Source organism: Cyprinodon tularosa, unplaced genomic scaffold, assembly GCF_016077235.1.
Source record: "Cyprinodon tularosa strain WSP-4 unplaced genomic scaffold, ASM1607723v1 ctg701, whole genome shotgun sequence".
In the NCBI taxonomy this organism is placed as follows: Eukaryota; Metazoa; Chordata; class Actinopteri; order Cyprinodontiformes; family Cyprinodontidae; genus Cyprinodon; species Cyprinodon tularosa.
The window spans coordinates 268,622-292,288 of record NW_024039454.1 but is presented as its reverse complement, the minus strand read 5'-3'; the positions used below and the strand labels follow the sequence as shown (position 1 = coordinate 292,288).

The following is a 23,667-nucleotide window of genomic DNA, read 5'->3' as shown; positions in this document are numbered from 1 at the left end:
TGGAGGACATAGGGACCGGTCTGTTCCTGTTTGGCTGTGACTCCATCCTGGAGAAATATATCAGTTGTGCTGCTGCCATCGACACCTTTGTTTATAGATGTTGGAGATCGGCCTGTTTTTCAGTGTAGTCCTGTTTCTCTGAATGTGACTAACTGGATGTGCTCTCTTTCATCCTCTGACATGGAAGCTGGCTCAGAGCTCGTCTGCCTGGCTGTGTGTTTCCTGGACGTGGCCGCCTGTGGAGCTGGTTGTCAGTTGCCTTTTGTGTCTCTGCTTCTTGAACCCCAGTCAGCCTCTGCAGATGGCCGCTTACACTGAGCCTGGTTCTGCTGGAGGTTTCTTCCTGTTAAAAGAAAGTTTTCTTCTCCACTGTCGCTACAAGCATGCTTAGTGTGAGGGATTGCTGAAGAGCCAATGAGTCGATGCAATCAACTGGTTTTCCTTAGATAGAAAACTTTGAATCAATCTGACTGGATGATCTGGTTAACTGTAAAGTGCCTTGAGATGATGTGGTCTGAATTGGCGCTATACAAATAAACTGAATTGAATTAAATAATTAAAAGGACAAATAAACACTGCATGAAAAGTGAGATTTTCGTCCCCCTAAACTCCCGCAGATCTGCCTGATTTTCGTCAGTTTCCGACAATTTGCAACCCGTGCTTGTCCGCGTTTGTCGTGCCACAAATTGTCGGAAACGTACCGTGACGTATGTGGAGAGCGATCTGCTGTACTAATGGCCCTAATTAGCATATGAATGCAGCAAACCCGCGCGGCTGGCCAGGTCTGGCTTGAATAACCTTCTCAGTATTGGCTGAAACCACTATTCTCAAACAAATGAAATCGCTCGTGATTGGCAGCAAAACCACACGGGGCCACGCCAGGCTTTAATTTTCTTACTGAGTATTGGACGGAACCGCTTCTTTTTAAACAAGTAAAGTCGCTCGTGATTGGTTGGCATATATATATGTTTACATATATATATTTATTCATATATATATATATTTATTTATTCATTCATATATTTATTCATTCATATATTTATTCATTCATATGCTGTGTATTTATTTTATCCTACACTACTACACAATTATTATGCTACCATCAAGGACATGAATGAATTTATACAGGAAATGAACATTTGCCAGGAAGCTGTTTATGCAAAGAAAGAGCTTTATTAAAACACACACAACTATATACAACGCGTATCCAAACACATGCGTTTCTAAAAATTAAAAGTCCGTGAACGGTCCGTTTGCTTCCTCGGGGTTGGAGGTAACTGGCAGCATTCCCTCCGAGGCAGGTCCGATGTGCAGACGCCTACTGTGCGTGGCCCTGTACTTCGGCATCGCTTCTAACCGGGACTGCAGCTTAACACAGAGTTCAGAGGGATCCGGCCTACGAAATGGCGGCGACCGTACAATCCATCCAGAGACACCGCCGACGACGGCGGACTTCCAGAGTTCCACTTCCTCATCTGCCAGCACACTCTGCCTCGCTTTCAGCAGCTGAAAAAAAAAAAACAATGAATCAGCGCACTGCGTATGGACACAACACATCTATCAATGCACCTGAAAAATAGTCACCAAATAAAGTCTTACCCTCTTTCTTCTGGCCCGACTCCGAGCAGATAGCCTCCGCACGCAGCGTGTGGCTGGCTGCGTATATCTGAAGCTCCTGCGTACCGTCTGAAAATACGTCTTACAGGCAGCTGGAAAACAATTAAATGACAGTGGTATAAATAAAAAATCAAACGCAAGTCACAGTAACAAGGAAGGAGAAAACATTAAAACAAGTCACTTACACACAATGTCGTCTTTATCAACATCGTGCTGGACTTGCTGATATGACTCCGAGCAAATAGGAGGTCTGTGAAAACAAAATGTAAAGCTATGATCGGTATCCATTACCTTTTACCGCAGAATGAAAGCATATTCTTTAAATCTTACCCTTGCTCTGGTTCATAGCGCCTGCAATTAGTCTCCGAGTTGTTAAGACGGCATACTGCTTCCTGTAAATCACAAAAAATGCACTTTAATAAAGCTTGTTCTTGCAAGGCTAGGCTAGATAGGCTAATAGCTAGGCTGCTATTAGCCATAGCTCAGGCTAGGCCGCTTTTAGCTTAGCAGGCAGTAATCGAACATATATTTACCGCTAGCATCTCTTCTTTGAGTTCGTCTTGTTCGATGCAGAGTCGCCATCGCGTCCAAGAGGAGTTTTACCCCGAAATCCCACATACTCCGTCTGCGCTCCGCCCCGCTGCGCTCCAGACCGCCTGCACAAAGCAAAGCCTACAGCCGCCGCTGTCCCCTCCCCTCCTCTCTGAGTTCCTTGGAGATCGTAGAGGGCATGCGCCAGATGAACCAGGGTTTCCGCGGATCATTAAAAATAATTACAATTCATAATTCTTTTTTTAATCAAGGCCTTAATTGGCACTAAAATTAATTAAATATGTTTATCGTTGCATTTATGATTCTTTAATAAAAATGCTTCTAAAAACAATTTCGTCAGATATTATATCGCTATTAATTTGCGTGGAACTGTTTATAAAGCCGTATGTTCGGAAAGGAAGCTCGAGGCGGAGAAAAAGCTAGAGTATATATATATACGTATATATGTGTGTGTGTGTTTGTTTACATACATACAGGAGTCATGGAACTGTGCTTACAGCTCCTTCATATTTCATGTACACTAATAACTTGTGTACATGGTTCTTGTTGATGGCATTAAAATCATTTCTAATAGCATTAAAATAGCATTAAATTAGAGTCACTCATTCCTGTATGAACCCTGTGAGCGCTTAATTTAATATGACATATTAAAAAAATCCCACCATCATCCAGCATATGTTCAGTTTCTGTCCAAATGTATATATATATATTTTTGTAGATTTTTGTAACAGAGATAAGGATAATTCAAAACTGCTTTTTTTTTTTTTTATGAACTTGTTCTCTACAACTTAGCATCTCTTTTCATTCCTGTAATAAGAAGTTTCTTTTAACTGGATTTGATTAAACTTTAAGTCCCTCGGTATAAAATAAATATTTTGATGGAGATGAGAAATCTGCTTCCTGGTTGGTGAATAACCAATAGTTTGGATCCAATCGTTTAAATAAACGGTGTTAGTTTTTTTTTTTTTTTTTTTTTTTTAGATATTTATAAGAATTGTGCTATAATTTCTAGTCACCAATCTGTTGCTGCTATATTTTAATTTGACGAACCGGAATTTGTCGAGGTTCTTTTTCCTGTTTGGTGCGATTGCAATTGCGGATCTTGACTTGGCCGGACCGGAGCGGAGCAAAAAATAGCTCGGCTCCGTAATTTGTCGGTGACGGACGGAGAAGACGTACGTGGACGGAGACGTGCGGAGGAGTAGCGGTGGATGTGGAACAGCTCTCATTGATTTCCATGAAAGACAAGCGCTCCGCACGACGTACGTCAGCGGAGCGGAGCGCTGACGGAGTATGTGGAATCTGGGGGTTAGGGTGGCCAGATGTCCGGCTTTAGGGCAGACAGTCCGGATTTTCATTGCACTGTCCGGCGTCCGGCGCTGCACCCAGCCGGACGTGTATTTGTCCTCCTTTACTCCCAGATTCCACATACTCCGTCAGCGCTCCGCCCCGCTCACGTACGGAGTACTTGTCTGTCATGTAAATCAATGAGAGCTGTTCCACATCATCCACTCGTCACCGCCCACGTACGTCTTCTCCGTCCTTCACCGTCAAAATACGGAGCTGAGCTATTTTTTGCTCCCCTCCGGTCCGTCCAGATCAAGACCCGCTATTGCAATCGCACCAAACAGAAAAAAGAATGTAGAGAAGACCCGATTTGTCAAATTAAATTATAGTAAAAACAGATCGGTATCTAGAAATTAGAGCATAGTTTGTATATATTCCCAAAAACTAAGAGCAATTAATTAAATAATCGGATGCAGACTATTGGTGCTTCAACAGACCAGGAAGAAGTTGTGAGATTCTAGAGTGAATCTCACAACTTTAAAAGAAAATTCTTATTGCAGGAATGGATGAAGAGATGATGAGTTTGGAAGCAGAGAATAAACAGAGTTCATACAAACTATGTATGATCCTAGTTATCCCTGTTACAAAAATCCACAACAGAAAGAAAATATTTGGGCAGAAACTGAACATCTGCTGGATGATGATGGGGATTTTTTTTAATATGTCAGATTAAATTAAGCGTTCACAGGTTTTATACAGGAATGAGGAACTCTAATTTAATGCTCTTTTAATGCTATTAGAAATAATTTTAATGCCATCAACAAGTATCATGTACACAAGTTATTAGTTTACATGAAATAAGGAGCTGTAAGCACAGTTCCATGACTCAAGTTTATATATATATATATATATATATATATATATATATATATATATATATATATATATATATATATATATATATATATGGATAGATATGGATAGATAGAGAACATGGTGAAATCATCTTTACTCTCGACAGGCTGCGGCCATGTCATGAATTCCTCTTTTCCAGCCACTTTTTGCAGTTTGCATCGTCCTATTCTCTAGCTCTTTCTCGAGCTTCTTTTCCAAACAACTGCTTTATGATCAATTGCAGGAGTTCTGCGCAAATTAATCGTGTTAAAAAATGGTCACTTTTTAAACACCACAATGTATTAAATAAATACAAATGCTGGGAACCAATTCTTTTTTACATTTCTTTAATATTTTGTTCTATTCAGCTACACAAGCATCCTCTTTTAGTAATTTATTGATATGCCACACAATGTCCTCCTTTTTGGTGCTATAGAAATGGCCACCCTACCCCGAAATCCCCCATTCTCCGCTCCTGACCGCCTGCACAAAGCAAAGCATACATCCTCCACGTGGGCTGCACACCGCGCCGCTCTGGGTTTCTTGGAGATCGTACAGAGCATGCGCGAGATGAACCAGGGTGTCCGCGGATCAATAAAAATAATTAAAAAATAGCATTAAAATAGCATTAAATTAGAGTCACTCATTCCTGTATGAACCCTGTGAGCGCTTAATTTAATATCACATATTAAAAAAATCCCACCATCATCCAGCACATGTTCAGTTTCTGCCCAAATATATATATATATATTTTTGTAGATTTTTGTAACAGGGATAAGGATAATTCAAAACTACTTTTTTTTAATGAACTTGTTCACTACTTCCAAACTCAGCATCTCTTTTCATTCCTGTAATAAGAAGTTTCTTTTGAATGGATTTGATTAAAGTTTAAGTCCCTCGGTATAAAATAAATATTTTGATGGAGATGAGAAATCTGCTTCCTCGTTGGTGAATAACCAATAGTTTGGATCCAATCATTTAAATAAACGGTGTTAGTTTTTTTTTTTTTATATATATATAAGAATTGTGCTATAATTTCTAGTCACCGATTTGTTGCTGCTATATTTTAATTTGACGAACCGGAATTTGTCGATGTTCTTTTTCCTGTTTGGTGCGATTGCAATTGCGGATCTTGACCTGGCCGGACCTTATGACCACAGTGTACCAATCTTCTGATGGCTACTTCCAACAGGATAATGCGCCATGTTATAAAGTGAATCATCTCAGACTCATTTCTTGAAACTTTTCCACTTAAGTAATTGTGAATTGAGCATATTGACAGACAATATTTTATTTTTTATCTTAAATGCAAATTTTTTTAAAAATAATTACTGCTCTAAATGTATTGCTCTGTCAGCTAAAGATCTGTTTTGGTCTCTATACTTTAATTAAATAAATCAATTCAAGCTAAAATGTGAGAGGCTATACTAAGCCTGATCTCTTTGTATCAGAGATTTTCTTCCTCAGAAAGATGTCACTTGGAGTAAAACCCCCCCTGCAACCCTGGTTTGCATTTGTATAGCTCACAGCATGTTCATTTACATGTTAAAGCCTCCCCTAGAATTCCATGGGGGGAGGCATGGGGGGAACACTGCCTAAGAAATTCCACGTCAATTTCTGACAATTTACGGGAGTTTTCGACGAAGCCTGCAAATTGCCGTAAACTGCCGCTAACCTGAAGTTCCACGACAATCTACAGTGCCGTATATTGATGAAAATCCCACTTTTCATGCAGTGAAAGATATTGCAGTCCAACAAAACCTTATATATTTTTCTAATCAAACACAAATATCAAACGTAATTTATTTGCTTTCGATGTGTTAAATAAAAAAAAGTGCTTATGTAAATAATTTTGAGTTATGGAAATGACTCAACGTTTCTCTGTTGAGCAATGCCTTTGAAGGCATCTTGCTTTTTGTTAGCTTGTTTTGCTAGCTTACCGTAAAGGCTAATCTGTGTGGCTCTGTGTTCCTACCAATAGATCTGGAAGCAGCTGAACCTCCTGTGTGTCTGTTTCTGTCCAGTCAAAAAAAACTCTTTGGTCCTAGTCATCGTCTCTGGAAAGTCAGTGCTAACATTGTTGTCAAAAATAGGGTGACCAGACATCCCAGATTTCTGGGGACAGTCCCCGTTTTCTACCACCCATCCACGGCTAAAGCTGCCCCCGGAATTGTCCCCGATATTACAGTTTTATGAATGAGGGGGAAAATGTTGCATATAAACTGTTATTATGGTAGTAAGAGTGTACGAACATGCTGCGCACAGAAACAACTGTTAACGTATAGATGAGGAGCAGAATGCACCAGTTTTAAAACAGATGAGGAAGTTCGTTATCACAGCCGGCTGGACACAGCTACACTTTGTTACCCCGAAATCTCTCATCCTCCGTCACCGCCCCGCCCCGCTCCAGACCACCTGCACAAAGCAAAGCCTACGACCTCCACTTTTCTTCCTGTCTTGCTGCGCTCCGACTTCCTCGGAGCTCGAGAAGACGTGCCCAGTATTATTATTAAATTCATAGAAGCAGTTTCTGACCAAATATTTTCTTTTTTTGGGGGGAGATTTTTCAGGGATAAATGGATCATATAATCTTTATATTTACATCCTATCAAAATAATAACAGCTTATTTAAAACAAAACACACAGCTGTATCTATGTATACATGAATAGAGAATAGGTTAAGGATTGTAAAGAATATATTCCTGTTAGGTTTCACGATAACGTTATTTAAGGACACATTATTTTTATGCCCTGAGAGCTTATTTTTCATTCATCTATAGTTATAATGACAAAACATGTATTTATGGTGTGGCTGCTTCAAGCTGCTCATGAGAATGATCCAGATTTATAGATGTGTTTTAATGGTTGTTATGTAATCTGAATATAAAAATCTAATGTAACTTTTTTAATAATAACACAGATTTTAATCTGACTGCTGCAGGCTACCCAATGCACTGCAGCTGTCCAGAATACAGTATGAACAACTGGAGGCCATGTGTACATACATATATATATATATATATATATATATATATATATATATATATATATATATATATATATATATATATATATATGTATGTATATATATGTATGTATATATATACATATCTGTATGTATATATATGTATATATATATATATGTATGTATATATATACATATCTGTATGTATATATATGTATATATATACATATATATACACAGATATGTATATTATATATATATATATATATATACATATCTGTATGTATATATATGTATATATATACATACAGATATGTATATATACACTCACCGGCCACTTTATTAGGTACCCCATGCTAGTAACGCCTTCAGAACTGCCTCAATTCTTCGTGGCATAGATTCAACAAGGTGCTGGAAGCATTCCTCAGGGAGTTTGGTCCATATTGACATGATGGCATCACACAGTTGCTGCAGATTTGTCGGCTGCACATCCATGATGCGAATCTCCCGTTCCACCACTTCCCAAAGATCCTCTATTGGATTGAGATCTGGTGACTGTGGAGGCCATTTGAGTACAGTGAACTCATTGTCATGTTCAAGAAACCAGTCTGAGATGATTCCAGCTTTATGACATGGCGCATTATCCTGCTGAAAGTAGCCATCAGAAGTTGGGTACATTGTGGTCATAAAGGGATGGACATGGTCAGCAACAACACTCAGGTAGGCTGTGGTGTTGCAACGATGCTCAATTGGTACCAAGGGGCCCAAAGCGTGCCAAGAAAATATTCCCCACACCATGACACCACCACCACCAGCCTGAACCGTTGATACAAGGCAGGATGGATCCATGCTTTCATGTTGTAGACACCAAATTCTGACCCTACCATCCGAATGTCGCAGCAGAAATCGAGACTCATCAGACCAGGCAACGTTTTTCCAATCTTCTATTGTCCAATTTCGATGAGCTTGTGCAAATTGTAGCCTCAGTTTCCTGTTCTTAGCTGAAAGGAGTGGCACCCGGTGTGGTCTTCAGCTGCTGTAGCCCATCTGCCTCAAAGTTCGACGTACTGTGCGTTCAGAGATGCTCTTCTGCCCACCTTGGTTGTAACGGGTGGTTATTTGAGTCACTGTTGCCCTTCTATCAGCTCGAACCAGTCTGGCCATTCTCCTCTGACCTCTGGCATCAACAAGGCATTTCCACCCACAGAACTGCCGCTCACTGGATGTTTTTTCTTTTTCGGACCATTCCCTGTAAACCCTAGAGATGGTTGTGTGTGAAAATCCCAGTAGATCAGCAGTTTCTGAAATACTCAGACCAGCCCTTCTGGCACCAACAATCATGCCACGTTCAAAGGTGGTGAGTGGTCAGCAGGTGAGTGTATATATATACACACACACACACATATATATATATATATATATATATATATATATATATATATATATATATATATATATATATATATATATATATATATATATATATATATATATATACATATCTGTATGTATATATATATACATATATATGTATAAAAATGTTTCATTTTTATTTCTTGTGATGGAAAAAGAGGGAAATTCCCGCAGACTCTGTATTAATGCAAACCTGCCTGTTCCTGAACACAATGCTAGAAAAACTGAATGACCAGACGGCACTAATTAACACTATTGATTGATTAACATCATTTATCCTAGGAAATGGAAGAGGCGCATTCCTGCATTTCACACTTGATTTTTGTTTAAATGTTAATGTAAAAATGTATGAAAACATCTCTGGCCCGTTTCCTATTTTGATTTTCATAAAAATTATTTATTTTTATCTATTTGAGTTGAAATGTCCCCAGATTAGATTGCAGAAATCTGGTCCCCTTAGTGAATAAGAACGTCTTTCCCAGTGCGGCTGTGCGTGTGCTCCGGCATCCTGTCCGTCTGCCTGTTTGAACTGGTCTAGTTTCGTGCTACAGACCCACTTAGTTTGTGTTACCCCACCACACCGGCCCTTAGATAATACAGGCAGCTGATGAGGTTAGCCAAACGCTAACAGAGGCCCAGCATGCTGCTAATGATGTGAGGTGGGGTTGGCGGGGTCACTGGTTTGGTCTTACACTGTGTGTGTGTGTGTGTGTGTGGGTGTGTGTGTGTGTGTGTGTGTGTGTGTGTGTGGGTGTGTGTGTGTGTGTGTGTGTGGGTGTGTGTGTGTGTGTGTGTGTGGACACCTGCCCCACATTAGGTGATAGAGGCTCTGACCTTAGCAGCTATAATATCAGTACTGATATCAGTAATATCAGGCCCGGTTGGCACTTCAGAGGGGGGACTGCGTCGGGGGAGGGAGGGTGTCCTCCAGCCGTCCTCTGCCAGCGCTGCAAACCACTGAGGGGTGAGTAATGTGAGTAATGGAGAGTAATAGGGTGCCAATAGTGAGTGTGAGGGTAACCCTATTGTATCCTGTGTCAGCAGGGTCAGAGGTCGCCCATGGCACATACTGGTCTTGGCCCTGTCCGACCCATTTGGGCCTTAAATGAGTTTACCCAACACTAATTAACGGGGCCTGCCAAGGGACTGCTCTTGCAAACAGGCTTGACATATTCCTTCAGAGTCGTGCTTAGATGCACCCCCCAACACCACCGCTTCCCGGTGACCCCTTACCCCAATACACACATCCTGAGCACAATTCGCCCCTACTTGCATTGCCATGATGATGATCCCACCTCCATCCGTGATAATGGCTCTGCTTGGCCCGTTTGGTACAACTGGAACCAGGCTTTTCTACTGGGCTTCCTGAAATGTGTGTTCTGTTGGCCCCCACTAAGTTACAGAGCGTGTGTCCAGAAAACATCTGTGGTGAGTCTTTGGGGACCACAGGACTGGTGTGGACATATCCCACTGACTTTGGCCTGGTGGGGACATGTCTCCACCAATAAATTCCGCTTTTTTTCCCCTTTCCGCTCATTTATTTTAGCCAAAGGTAACAGAGATGGGTGCAGCTAACTGTGTTCAGAGCGTTTTGAGTCGGTGTTTTTCTTCCTCTCTCCCACTGCTCCCATGTCCCGCCTCTCGATGTAACATGATCAGATCTGTTGCTTTGAGACATCAGCCGTCACATTTCACTGCTGTACAAAGTAGCTACATGGTTGAAGGAGAGACACACAGCAGCACTCAGTGAATATTAACCAGCAGCTACTTCAATGTTTAAGTAAAAGTTAGGAGACGGGTTGGTTAAAATAATTAGAGATCATACCACAGAAAAATCTGTTCGTTAGACGTACGGAGCTTTTTCAGCTAAAAGCAGCAACAGATTGTAAGTTTATACAAGTTAGTATTATAATGCAAGAAGCTTGAGAAAATATTATTTGTTCTTCTTTACAATTTAAAAAAATCTTGGCTTCTCAGAGGACCATGAGTTAGGTCACAGTTACAGGTTAAAATTAACATGTTTTCTTATTGAACAGAGAATCAGACTGCAGAGCTTCTAACGATCTTGAAATTTAGTTTGTGGCATCATTAAATAAGTAAAGAGGTTCATAAATCTAAGTAGGGAGAGCTGCAGATTTAAAAGCAAAACAGATTTACTGGGATATGCAACATGCAATAAAATATATCTTTACCAGAAAGTTTACAAGTAAAAAATATGCTATGCTATATTTAAAATGCAGCATATCCATTTTTCTGACATGGATGGATGGATGGATGGATGGATGGATGGATGGATGGATGGATGGATGGATGGATGGATGGATGGATGGATGGATGGATGGATGGATGGATGGATGGATGGACGGACGGACGGACGGTGGGACGGACGGACGGACGGACGGAAAGATGTATGTATGGAATGAACTGAAATAGCTACTTTTAGACACAGCAAACCTATGGCAAGCTGGTTTTTCATGTACGTAATCCAAACTGCAGGCACCAGGATAATAATGGCAAACTTCTTTTGTCAGCAGATTTCGGCATTTTAAGTTGATTTAGGCATTAAAATAAACTGTTTCAGAGGAGTGATCAGAGCGCTCTGCATCATGAGTGCTGCCTGTCTCCCTGCCAGCTCCCAGATCAGCGCCGCTTCAGCTGCTCTGCGCTGCAGACAGCATGGTGGTCTGAAGGGAGAGGCATGGTTGTGTATTTTAAAAAATACAGCTCGATGGAACCGTTTTTCCAAGATCTCCTACAGCACCTTTAATAGACCATAGTTTAAGGTGAAAACATAGACGGACTGTTAAATGAAGAGTTTTTTGGCTCCATCTTCTCTGGGACAGGCCAATGCTGCAAACAAGGCCCGGATCCTGTTCCTGCTCTATCTGATTATTAACCATCTATAAGACACCTAGAATGCTGACACTGACATTCACCCTGGCAGAAGCAAGCCCCCTTTTTTTCTGGTTGAGGACCCTGATCACTGCGACTAGAGCAACTAACTAGCACCCTGTCCACTTAAAGATTTGATCTGATGAGACCCTGATGTTTACAGACTTGTCTTGTCCGGTCTACCCTGAGATCCTTTCCACTATTTCCACCAACTAGAATGTTCCAATTAGCCGAGATGATCCACTCCAATTTCAGGTCGACATTAAGGATGAACCGGTTTCGGGTTTTAGAGCAAAAAATCTCCTTAAATGCACATTGAGGTACAAATTCATGATGCGGTGTTTCCACAAGGAAGCCCACCTTCCCTCAGCTTTTCTTAGTCAGGACAAGTCAATAGGAGCTAGGCTTCAATATGGACCTGACTAAACCTTCCATGAGCACATCCTCACAAGTGAGGAGATCATTTGTCCTCAGATTTTCAGCAACCAAAAAGTATGACCACCTCAGGACAAAACCAACACCACCCAGCCTAAAGCCCGCTACACCTTGATGATTGAGACCAGTGTATTCCTGACAAACGGAAAATGTGGCAAAAACACTGGCATAAGTTGGATAAGTTATGGGTATGTTTTGTATGAGTTACGAGCACGCTGAAGTACGTTGAAACACGTCGACGTACGGTAAGTACGTCGGGAAATTTCCCCACGTATTTCAGCATATGCTCATTCGTGGGCCGTAAGTTACGGGTGAGTTATCTGATCGTTGACATACGTTAAGTGTATGTTACTCACAAGTCGTGGCGTCCAGCTTATCCAAAACCTATGAGTAACTTGTGCATAACTTCTTTGTAACTTATCCAGAACTTCTCTCCAACTCATATCAACATATCTGACGTGTTCCAGACGACCACTGAACGTGTTTCTAACTTCCAGCTACTGTATAATGGCGTATTGGCAGTGTTTTGGTATAAAGGGGGTTCACAGGAGGAAACTGTCAGTTCTCCTCCAGACTTCATCCCCATCATAGGTTGAGCCAGAAGGTGATGGATCCTCCATGCGTTCACGCCCACCACCAACAAACTTCCTAGCAGACATGTTGCTGAATCTGCTGCGACTGCAAACCTTCTTTATTTCTTTTACTTTTTTCTTTATATTTGTTCTTTTTTATTTGGGCAGGCAGTTAACAGGAGTTAGGTTAATATTGGCGATCAAAGACATCTTTTTATGCAGACCTGGTGCCTCCGGGCCTGAGAGGAGCAGCTTTAACTGATGCTTTAGAATTACCTGCCATGCGTTATGCATAAGTTAGGCTGTCGTTAGACATAAGTTCTGGACTGGTTATGAGTACTCTATGTATACACCCAAAATAAAAATAAAATACATAGAAATCTTAGCGTATGCCAGCTGCTGGTGAAGATTCTCAGTCATAATCATTCCAAAAACAGAAAATTAAAAACCATCCACTGTTTCCAAGTTTGAGCGTTTCGCTTCCCATCCAGGAAGCTTTTGCAATTCAAAATGTCAGGAATAGCGTTTAATTCCTATGCTAGCGTTTTAGGAGATTCTGGGACGTCGGGCAGATGCTGGCTAAATCGGCAATGTGTGACAGGGCCCTAACTAAGGAAGGACTCAGCCCTTATGTGGTACCTCAGTGCTCTGTTTGTCGTTTGAATCGGTTATCTTTGAATTATTAGAGCAGACCAACCTTCAGGTCTACAGATTCTCATGTATTTATTTGACCTGCACCTTCCTGTTGGGTTTGCTAAAAATGTGTCTGCACATTCATCATCAGTATTTGAATTCAGGGAGCAGCATTCGTCTGTAACCACCTTACTGAGCATAAAAGTGGGCCCTCCCTCCTGTCTGTCATCCCCATGGGAGGGCACTAAGTCCTGAGATTCAGTCCCAGTACAACAGTAGCCCCCCTGCCACCAGCACCCCTGGTCTCCACCCCACCCTCTACATAGCTTCTAGCAGCCAAACACACCCCGTCAACCCTGGCTAACAGCTCTCCTCCCCTCTCCTTTCAGTGCGCTGCGACTGCTCTGCATGCGGGGCATTCAGCGTGCATACCTAGGCCACTAATTCCACACTGCCTCTCCAATCAAAGGATCACAAGTGTTGTAGTTTTTGTCTCTTTTCTTCTGCTGGGAAACAATGCGTAATGAAAAGAGTCAGCGACTAGTCTGAGTGTGTGTGGGTGTGATGGAGACCACCCCCCCCCCCCCCTCCACGCACATCAATTTTCCCTGTTTCTGTTCATTTATCTTCTATTGTCACTTTTATTAGAAACATTCATTTTCTCATACCGATGATAAAGTCAGTTTGTTATTTGATTTCAATGACAGAGCAACAGAAGCAGACTAAATGATAAACAGATGGATTTCTTACCAAACTGGTTTTAAAGACTTTGATGGAAAGTTTAATATCAGCTGGTTGATTATTTCATGTTGAACTCTTGTCAAAGGAAACCTTTGGATTCGGGTTTGTGAGTCAGAGATACAGTCTGAGCCCTGAGGAGCCTCTCGAACTACTCCTAAGCAGAATTCAGTTCCTTTTTGGGTTGTAAGGAGTTTAGTTTGGACCCAAACATGTTTGGTTCTGTTCTTCACTACCATTCTCCTTCTCTGTGTGTTTTCCTCACGTCCAGCTCCTTCGTAACAGGAACGGCTTGCTGTGAAGACGCCTCTCCGCTTCGTATCTGGGATGTTGAGCGGTGAGTTTGGAACATATTTTGATATCTTCTCATAAGGAAATTGAATTCTAGTCGTTCTATTTCGACTTTAAATAATTACATCTGTAAATACACTATATTGCCAAAAGTATTTGCTCACCCATCCAAATTATTGGAATCAGGTGTTCCAATCACTTCCATGGCCACAGGTGTATAAATTCAAGCACCTAGGCATGCAGACTGTTTTTACAAACATTTGTGAAAGAATGGGTCGCTCTCAGGAGCTCAGTGAATTCCAGCGTGGAACTGTGATAGGATGCCACCTGTGCAACAAATCCAGTCGTGAAATTTCCTCGCTCCTAAATATTCCACAGTCAACTGTCAGCTGTATTATAAGAAAATGGAAGTGTTTGGGAACGACAGCAACTCAGCCACGAAGTGGTAGGCCACGTAAACTGACGGAGCGGGGTCAGCGGATGCTGACGCGCATAGTGCGAAGAGGTCGCCAACTTTCTGCAGAGTCAATCACTACAGACCTCCAAACTTCATGTGGCCTTCAGATTAGCTATAGAACAGTGCGCAGAGAGCTTCATGGAATGGGTTTCCATGGGCGAGCAGCTGCATCCAAGCCATACATCACCAAGTGCAATGCAAAGCGTCGGATGCGGTGGTGTAAAGCACGCCGCCACTGGACTCTAGAGCAGTGGAGACGCGTTCTCTGGAGTGACGAATCGCGCTTCTCCATCTGGCAATCTGATGGACGGGTCTGGGTTTGGCGGTTGCCAGGAGAACGGTACTTGTCTGACTGCATTGTGCCAAGTGTAAAGTTTGGTGGAGGGGGGATTATGGTGTGGGGTTGTTTTTCAGGAGCTGGGCTTGGCCCCTTAGTTCCAGTGAAAGGAACTCTGAATGCTTCAGCATACCAAGACATTTTGGACAATTCCATGCTCCCAACTTTGTGGGAACAGTTTGGAGCTGGCCCCTTCCTCTTCCAACATGACTGTGCACCAGTGCACAAAGCAAGGTCCATAAAGACATGGATGACAGAGTCTGGTGTGGATGAACTTGACTGGCCTGCACAGAGTCCTGACCTCAACCCGATAGAACACCTTTGGGATGAATTAGAGCGGAGACTGAGAGCCAGGCCTTCTCGTCCAACATCAGTGTGCGACCTCACAAATGCGCTTCTGGAAGAATGGTCAAAAATTCCCATAAACACACTCCTAAACCTTGTGGACAGCCTTCCCAGAAGAGTTGAAGCTGTTCTAGCTGCAAAGGGTGGACCGACGTCATATTGAACCCTATGGATTAGGAACGGGATGTCACTTAAGCTCATATGTGAGTCAAGGCAGGTGAGCAAATACTTTTGGCAATATAGTGTATGTTTGTCATTTCATGGTTTTTTTAAAGTAAGATACAATCAATATGAATGTCTCTTAAGGTCCTTATAAGAAGATCCAGGAAGTTAAAGGGTTGGTTATACTCCCCGCAGCAGTGTGTCACAGTGAGCTTGTTGCAGATATTTTTGATTTCTGCCCAATATTGATGCGTGGTCTGCGCTTTGTTATTCCACACCACAACGCCAGAGGAACAATCAGGAACTAGCTGTGGGTCTAGATACGGCCGAGGCGGTGAGGAAGTGGGGGCAAGTTTGTGTGACAACGGAGGGACATGAGAGCCAAAGAGAGCGGGGATCCCGGTAGAAAAAGGATCTCAGCGTTCTTGCACACCTTGCTTCACCGAACTTCATAACTTCACCAGTTGTTTTCCACAATGGCGGTCATACAAACAAAACAAGCCGGTAGGGTACCAAAGAGGACATACGCATAGTGTAGAGCGGAGGCAGATTTGACCAATCAGAGGCCTCCTGTCTGCGGCACTGTCTGCGATCACCTACAGTTTTGGTGAGTACAGCAGTGTGTCTGCAGAAAGGGCGACACACATGCAGACACTAACCCTTTCTGAGTATAAATCAGCCTTAACAGTGATTATGGAGGTAATGGTAAAAACTCTGGTGCTTCTCTTTAAAGCTGGTGTAGGGTCCAGATCTGCTCGGGGTCCTGCCCCCTCTTATGTCGTCAATTTATAGAAACTCCACTCGGACAAACTGTATTGCACCTGTTTCTTAAGAATCAAATCTCTTTCAGTCTCAACATTTTATATTACCTATTATTTTACATTTCTTTTTTTTTCTTTTTTTTTTTTTTTTTTACGTCACTAGTTGCTTGTTTTTATGGACAGTAGGCTGATGGAAATGGGGTATGAGAGAGGGGGAGAGACATGCGGGAAAGGACATCAGTCGAGCCTACGTGGAGGACTAAGGCCTCCATACATGGGTCGTGTGCGCTAACCACGGCGCCACCAAGGCGATCAGCCTCTCACAACAAGCTCCCCATCAGGAATCATACGGTCGGGAGAAAAACAAATACGTTTGCTCAGCCATGTCTTTGTCCAAATACGTCGTTGCCTTTTCTTTTTAGGGCTTTCAGCACAAAATCGCACAAATTTTCAAGGCAGCGTGTTTCACTCTAGTGAGCTTCATATTCCTCTTCTACTTGTTTGGCTTCCGAAATGACGAGTCCAATAAGCTCCATCTCACTGCGGAGCTGAGATGGTTTTTAGGCGTACAGTGTGAGCAGGTAGATCGCATCAGAGCGTCGGGTCACACAGTGTGAGAACAAACATTGTGAGCTGGGAACTTTTAAACCCTGAGGTTTCATCGTACAGTGTGAGCTGTAGCTGCGTACAACGATTGAAAATATCGTACAGCATATGCCCGGCTTTAGGGTTCTCCAACCACGAGGTCCCTCACTTTCTACTGATTCCTCTCCTGTTCTTAACTTAGCATCATTTTCTCAGTTGTTGTTAGATTCTGTTGCCACTGTTGTAGGAAGTAATTTGAAAACAAAAACTTTTTGCGTAATTTAAGTGTGAATTTGAAGTTGCAGTGAGAGTTAGGTTATAAGTTTTGTAATTGTAGAATAAAAAAAATTCACAAGTAGTTTGTTTTTATTAACTTATGTTCAAATTTTAAGTAAAAATTTGCAAACTGAGTTCTACAAGTTGCACATCAAAAATCTCTTACACAAACTATTTTTGCAAAAGTATTTGTGCATTGTAACTTTTGTGTTTTGTAACAATAAATGTCTGTCAAAATTACAAAAAAAGTTAGACTTCTTCAAATTCTTGACTACAAGTTCACTTCAATTGTGTTCTGGGAGCTCAACATGAAAAAATGTCTTCCATTCAGTTTTGCTCCAGTTGATCTAAACCAAAAGGTGCAGAACAAATTCAAACACATGCATTAAAATCTTTTTTTTTTTCCGTAACATAAACACAAACCAATGAATGCAGCTGCATAAATAAGTGGCTGTGAGCGACAAATTCAACTTTCTTCAAAATTCTACAATGAAAAAGGGTATAATCTAACTCCCTCTGCAACTTCCACTCAGTAGATTTGATCATTTTATGATGTTGGTAAAGGATACATCCCTATCCAGCACTTAAATGGTGATATCGGTATCGGCGAGTACCAACAAATAGGTCACCGATACCATTTTGAGAGACAAAAGTTTATTCACAGGGTTTCCGCTGGTCATTAAAAATCATTAAAAGTCATTAAATTATTATTTTTTAAATTAAAGCCTTAATTGGCATTAAAATTCATTAAATGTGTTTACTGTGGTATTTAAAATGCTAAAAAAAATGCTTATAAAAACAATTTCGTCAGACATATTATATTGCGATAAATTTGCATGGAACTGCTTCGGGTTGATCGCAAAGCTATATGTTTAGAAAAGAAGCTTGAGTCGGAGAAAAAGCTAGAGAATGGGGGGGAGCAAATTTCAACACAAGTGGCTGGAAAACGAGGAATTCGGGACATGGCTGCAGCCTGTCGACGAGTACCTGTTGGTGGCATTAAAATTATTTCTAAGAGCATTAAAAAGCATTTCATTTGAGTTATTCATTCCTGTATAAACCCTGATTTTTTAAACTATTGTCACCCATTCCAGGTAGGCAATAAAACGTTCTACTGGATTCACTTTGTTTTAGTCTTTTTCCAGCTTCATAAAGGTAGGCAGCAGCTTGACAAAGCCATGATGGCAATTATTTTACATCCAAGTAGTATGCTGTTCTTCATATATAAACACACATCAATTTCAAACAGATGGTATCGGCCAATACTGCACAGCCAGGTATCGGGGCCAAAAAATGGCATCAGCGCAACAGCAGTTCCAATTCATATATTTGATTTCATTTGTTTTTTTACGTCGATGCCCTTATTCTGTTAGACAGGTCTATATCTCTACTTGTAAAACAATAAGATCTAGATCTAGATGTTTAATTTGCATAGTTGCTCTTAAATAAACACATTCTCAGAAAATAAATAGTTTTTATATAAAAAACAAAATATAAAGCTGACCAGTAGCTTCTTCATTATTAAACTGGTACATAATTTTTTTAGGTTTGTGACGCCATATTGGACCATAAGAAACACAGATTTACCTTCAAAAAGCCTCAGAAGGGCAACATTTATGTACAAAAACTAAACCTGTACATTAAAATTATGTTTTATTTGTATAAAGTGTTTTTATTGTGGTTTTTGTTGTTATCATTCATATATACCTGAGTTAAGAAATATACTTACTTACTGTAAAACAGGCATCCCCAAACTCAGTCCTTGAGGGCCGCTGTCCTGCAGTTTTTAGAGGTGTCCCTGCTTTAAAACAGCTGATTATAATGATTGCAGTAGAGCAAAAGCCTGTTAATCAGCTTTCAATTAAAATCAGCTGTGCTGGAGCAAGGAAACCTCTAAAACCTGCAGGACAGCGGGCCTTGAGGACCGAGTTTGGGGATGCCTGCTTTAGAGGTTTCCCTGCTTTAGCACAGCTGATTCTGATGATTGCAGTAGAGCAAAAGCCTGCTATGCAGCTTTCAATTAAAATCAGCTGTGCTGGAGTAGGAAACCTTATAAAAAAAACCTGTAGGACAGCAGCCCTCGAGGACCGACATTGAGGATTCCTGCTGTAAAATAATGGGTCTGAAAAAGTTTGGAAACAGGCTGAAAATCTTTAGCAGGCTGGCAGGCAGCAGCTATTGCTGCTTTAAAGGTATTGCCGGCCCCACCTGTGTGGCTGCAGTAAGCGCTCCTATCCGCTGCCCTTAGCGAGGAGATCACACTGCTCCTGACCAGTGATACTCCGAAGGCTGAGATTCTAGGCCTTCATGGAATGGATCTAGTAGTGGTTGATGTTGGCTCCTGGGAACTTTGTGGATCCAAAAAGAAAACACCCCAGGAAGCTTTAATCTTAAGCCAAAAGCAGTCCAAAGCGAGGGGCCTCTGAACATTCCTGTGTTGGAAAGGTAAGCCTTAAACCTGATCCATCCCTGACAAGGCTTCGGTAATTCCCAGCTTTAGAAAGGCCAGTGACAACAGGCCGCGCCGCATCACACTTAGAAAGCCGCTTCCTGTTCGCCAATGCCTCCGAAACCTGAGGAGGGGATAAAGCAGCAGCCACACAGGAAGGGGGGGGGATTGATGTGGTTACAGAGTTATCTGCATAATGAAACAGGTCAACGGTAACCTCATCTCTGAATGATTCAATCTGCTAACAGCTCGCTAATCACAGCTTCCTGCTGTCAGATATCAGCTAGAAACATTCAGAATGAATAAAATGTTTTCGCTAAAACCTCATTTCACACCATTTCAATAAATATAAACTTTCCAGTCCGACTGCAGATCCAAGCAATCCCAAGACGCAAAAAGCCTGAGTCACATTTCATCCCAGGAGCTCCTGCTGTTAGCTCTAAAACCCAGTTTAAATCTGTACTGGTGAGAGAGCGTTACTGGTCTCCACTGTGGCAAACATGGCCGCTGTTACTGGACATCAGAGCTAGCAGCGTTTAATTTGAAACCTGTTGGTCATGATCGAGCTGCACTGTGGGACGCCTGACTTTAACACGGCCCCGCCTGCCCGAAACCGTTAAATTATCATTTCCTTCTTACTGTTCTGCTGCTGGTTTATGTGCAGGGGCGCCCTACTGGGGTGGATTAGAAAGATTCTAAGGGCCCTTGATTGAGGTGGGACCTTAAAGAAGAAGAAAATATATGTCCCAATAGATATTTGAAATATAAAATTTGGCAGGAGGATGAGTTGGAAGATTTGAATGGTGTTTCTTCAGGTCGTTGAAACTGAAATAAAATGAGGACTGGATGCATACTGGAAAGTGACTGAAACCTTAGGTAGAGATGAAACAGGGTCAGACTGGAGGAACATCCAAGGATCCAGAAAGCAGGAGCAGATGAAGTAGAGACTAGAAACCAGCGGTGGCTAGAGAACCCATAAACTACTTGCTTTAATTCACATATGTAATTTCAGGGGGCATTTGCTCCTAAGACCCTCTGGGCTTAAGGGGTTACGGCGAAGATCTTTTATTTTCTTTGCATTCAATAAATCCGCACTGTTCTGGATTTTGCGTACTCCAGAGGGGATTGTTCGTTTCAGGCAGTGCCTTCAAGCTGCGCAATGCTTTGCCTCCTTTTTTATGCTCCATGAATTCTGTTGATTCTTTAAAAAAGCAACCAAAGACGCTGCTGTTCAAGCAGGCTTTTAATCAGACATGTTGTTTTTATGGCTTTCTATGTTTCCATTTGTTTTTAAAATGTTAATATACATTGTATTCCACATTGTTTTATTGTATTACATTTTTACTGTGAAGCACTTTGTGATTTTATCTGTGAAAAGTGCTATACAAATACATTTTACTTTCTTACTTAAATGGGTGAACTAGCAGGTTATTTCCACACCTGCATCCTGCTTGGCTCAGTGCATTTGCTTAGTCACAGCGTTCCTTTGCTTCCAACCTTTGGATGTAGAAACCATTCCAGGCGCTGCAGCCACAGAACATTCCAGAGAAGATTCTCCAATCTGTGAAAAACCATATAACAGCCTAACGGCAAACCAAGTCTTTGGTTAGCCTTAATAATGCCCAAAGCCCAGGCCCCCGATGGGTTCTAGGGGGCTCTGGTTTTAATTTAACATTCCTCATCTCTCCGTCTCGGTGGGACAAAGAAATCTTCTGATCACCCAGATAGACGGGGATGCCACGCATGTGGTATCTTGGAGCAACAACTTTTCACACAGTTTTCCCCATGGTCAAACACAGAGGAGGGAGCCGGCATCAAAGGTAGAGGAGTCCGACCATCGCTCCCCGCTGCCAGCATCTCCCTTTGTTCTTTCAGAAAAGGAGCCATTCTTTTTACAGTCAAATGGTCAGGCCACGATTCCTCGCATTCCTGACTCTGAAAGGACAGGGTTAAATGTCTGCAGCAGTACGGAGACCCCGTCCTACAAATTGCTGCCGTATTGTCTTGGCGGTACATGCATTTGTGTGACATTTTGAAGGTGGTCATTCTTGCCTTCCCCTCCCGGCAGAGCTCCCACTCCCAGCCGCTCCGGGGATGCGGAATAAAAAGGAAAGATGTGCAGCGGATTGCCTGACTCCTCTGTTTGTTTTAGTGACTCTAAACCTCAGCAGGGATCCTTTTCTCCACCTGTCTGGCAGCTTTTGACAAGAAGGCTTGTTTCTTGGTGCATCCCAGGCTGCTGTTTTAGAGCTTAAACCCTTTACAAGAGCCTCCAACCACTTGTGTCACAAAACACACGCTCTGTTTTCCTCAGCTGCCCCCACACCAAAGCATAATTCCCTTTGCTTTATATTGTTTCAAACTTTGTCACTTCATTAATGATTCCTTTCAGGACTGTTGAGATTGGTGTGTGTGTGGCCTCTAAAGCCAATCGGGCTCCTGTGGTGCTGCTAGACAGGCTTAAACCAGGACTTAGACTTTGTATGTCACAAAGCCGACAGCCCCTTATAACAATCACTGAGTCTGAGCCTCCTGAGGCTGACAGGGTACCAGCGAACAGCCAGCCTCACTCTGGCTCCAGATGCTTTGCTCTCGATGCAAGGAAAGCAGAAGATTGGTAGAATCAGAAGGAAAGCTTTATTTGTCACCCAGCCTGGAGCAGCACTCCAGTAGGGTAAACACTGAGTTTCAGTGCAGCCTGTCCACAGGGGGGGAGCGCTGTCTGAGGTCCTGCTACCATTAAGGGGCTGAATGTTGTAGTAGATAACCACCCAGGTTCAACTTAGCCTCCAAAGTCCTGATGGGGGGTTGTGGACCCACGCAGAGGGACATTTCCTCAAACCTGTACCATCTATAGCCAGATGAGTGCCTTCACCTCCTTCCTGTACCCCGGTGCACATCTGACCTTCCTCCTCTGCTTTCTTCTTCTCGTCTTTTGCTGCCTCTTATGCTGCGTTCACACCGGGGGCAGCTGGCGCGACAGAAGCAGCGAGTTTACATGCAAAGTCAATGGTTGACGCGCGTCAAGGCGCAGCAAAAAGTCCCGCGGCGCGTTTCGAGAAGCAAGCGCAGCGCGTCTGAGCAGCTGAAGCAGCGCGTCGGGCGCGTTTTGGCATCTGACGCGCGTGACGCGCCGCAAACGCGTTGCTGCTCGAGATGGAAAAATTGAATTTTTGCTGCTCGACGCGCCGCGTCAACCAATCAGAGAAGCTGATCTGGGAGCTGGCTGGGAGAGAGACACAGCGCTGATGACACAGACCGCTCTGATTACTCCTCTTAAACAGTTTATTAACGCATAATTAACTTAAAATATATACATCTGCCGGCAGAATATGTTCGCTTTTATTATTGTGGTGCCTGCAGATCGGATTATTTAGATGAAAAACACCTACCAGCCGCCGCGGTAAACCGCGAGGATGCGACCCGCCAGAGGCTGCTGATGAATGGATTCCTTCTGTCGGCGCACCGCCGGTATGTGGGGGTCTGAGCAGCTCCGACAGAAATAATATTGGGAGGCAGGATTGTAATCTGGATGAAATGACTGCACTGATGAAGTTTTCAGGTGTATTTTCTCACTTAAAAACATATTAAAACTACTTTATTCCCACTGATCACAGCAAATATAGCTGCAAGGCAGAGAAAGGATAGTGAAGCTCCGCCCAACGCGCGTCAGAGCCACTTTTGGACCGCGCAGGCAGAGCAGCAAAGTTGCTTCAGCCGCGCGTCAGAACTTACTGGTACAAGCAGCAAAAATGAAGCAGCAGACGCGATTTTGCTGCTTTTGCTGCCCCCGGTGTGAACGCAGCATTACCATTAAGGGCTGGTTATCCTCCTGCAGCAGTGTGTCGCAGTGAGCTTGTCGCAGATATTTTTGATTTATGCCAAATATTGAAGCATGGTCTGCGCTATGTTATTCCACACTACAACGCAAGAGGGACAATCAGGAACCTGCTGTGGGTCTAGATACGGCCGAGGCGGTGAGGAAGTGGGGGCAAGTTTGTGTGAC

General features: G+C 42.5%; 1 protein-coding gene across 1 annotated transcript in view; it reads left to right on the top strand.

Moving 5' to 3' along the window:
• fbxw4 (F-box and WD repeat domain containing 4) overlaps positions 1-23,667 on the top strand; it is a 70,069-nt gene that overhangs the window by 30,387 nt on the left and 16,015 nt on the right. Inside the window, exon 6 of the mRNA XM_038268533.1 lies at positions 14,270-14,335. Coding sequence (XP_038124461.1) covers positions 14,270-14,335 — 66 coding nt within the window. The remainder of the gene's footprint in view (positions 1-14,269; positions 14,336-23,667) is intronic.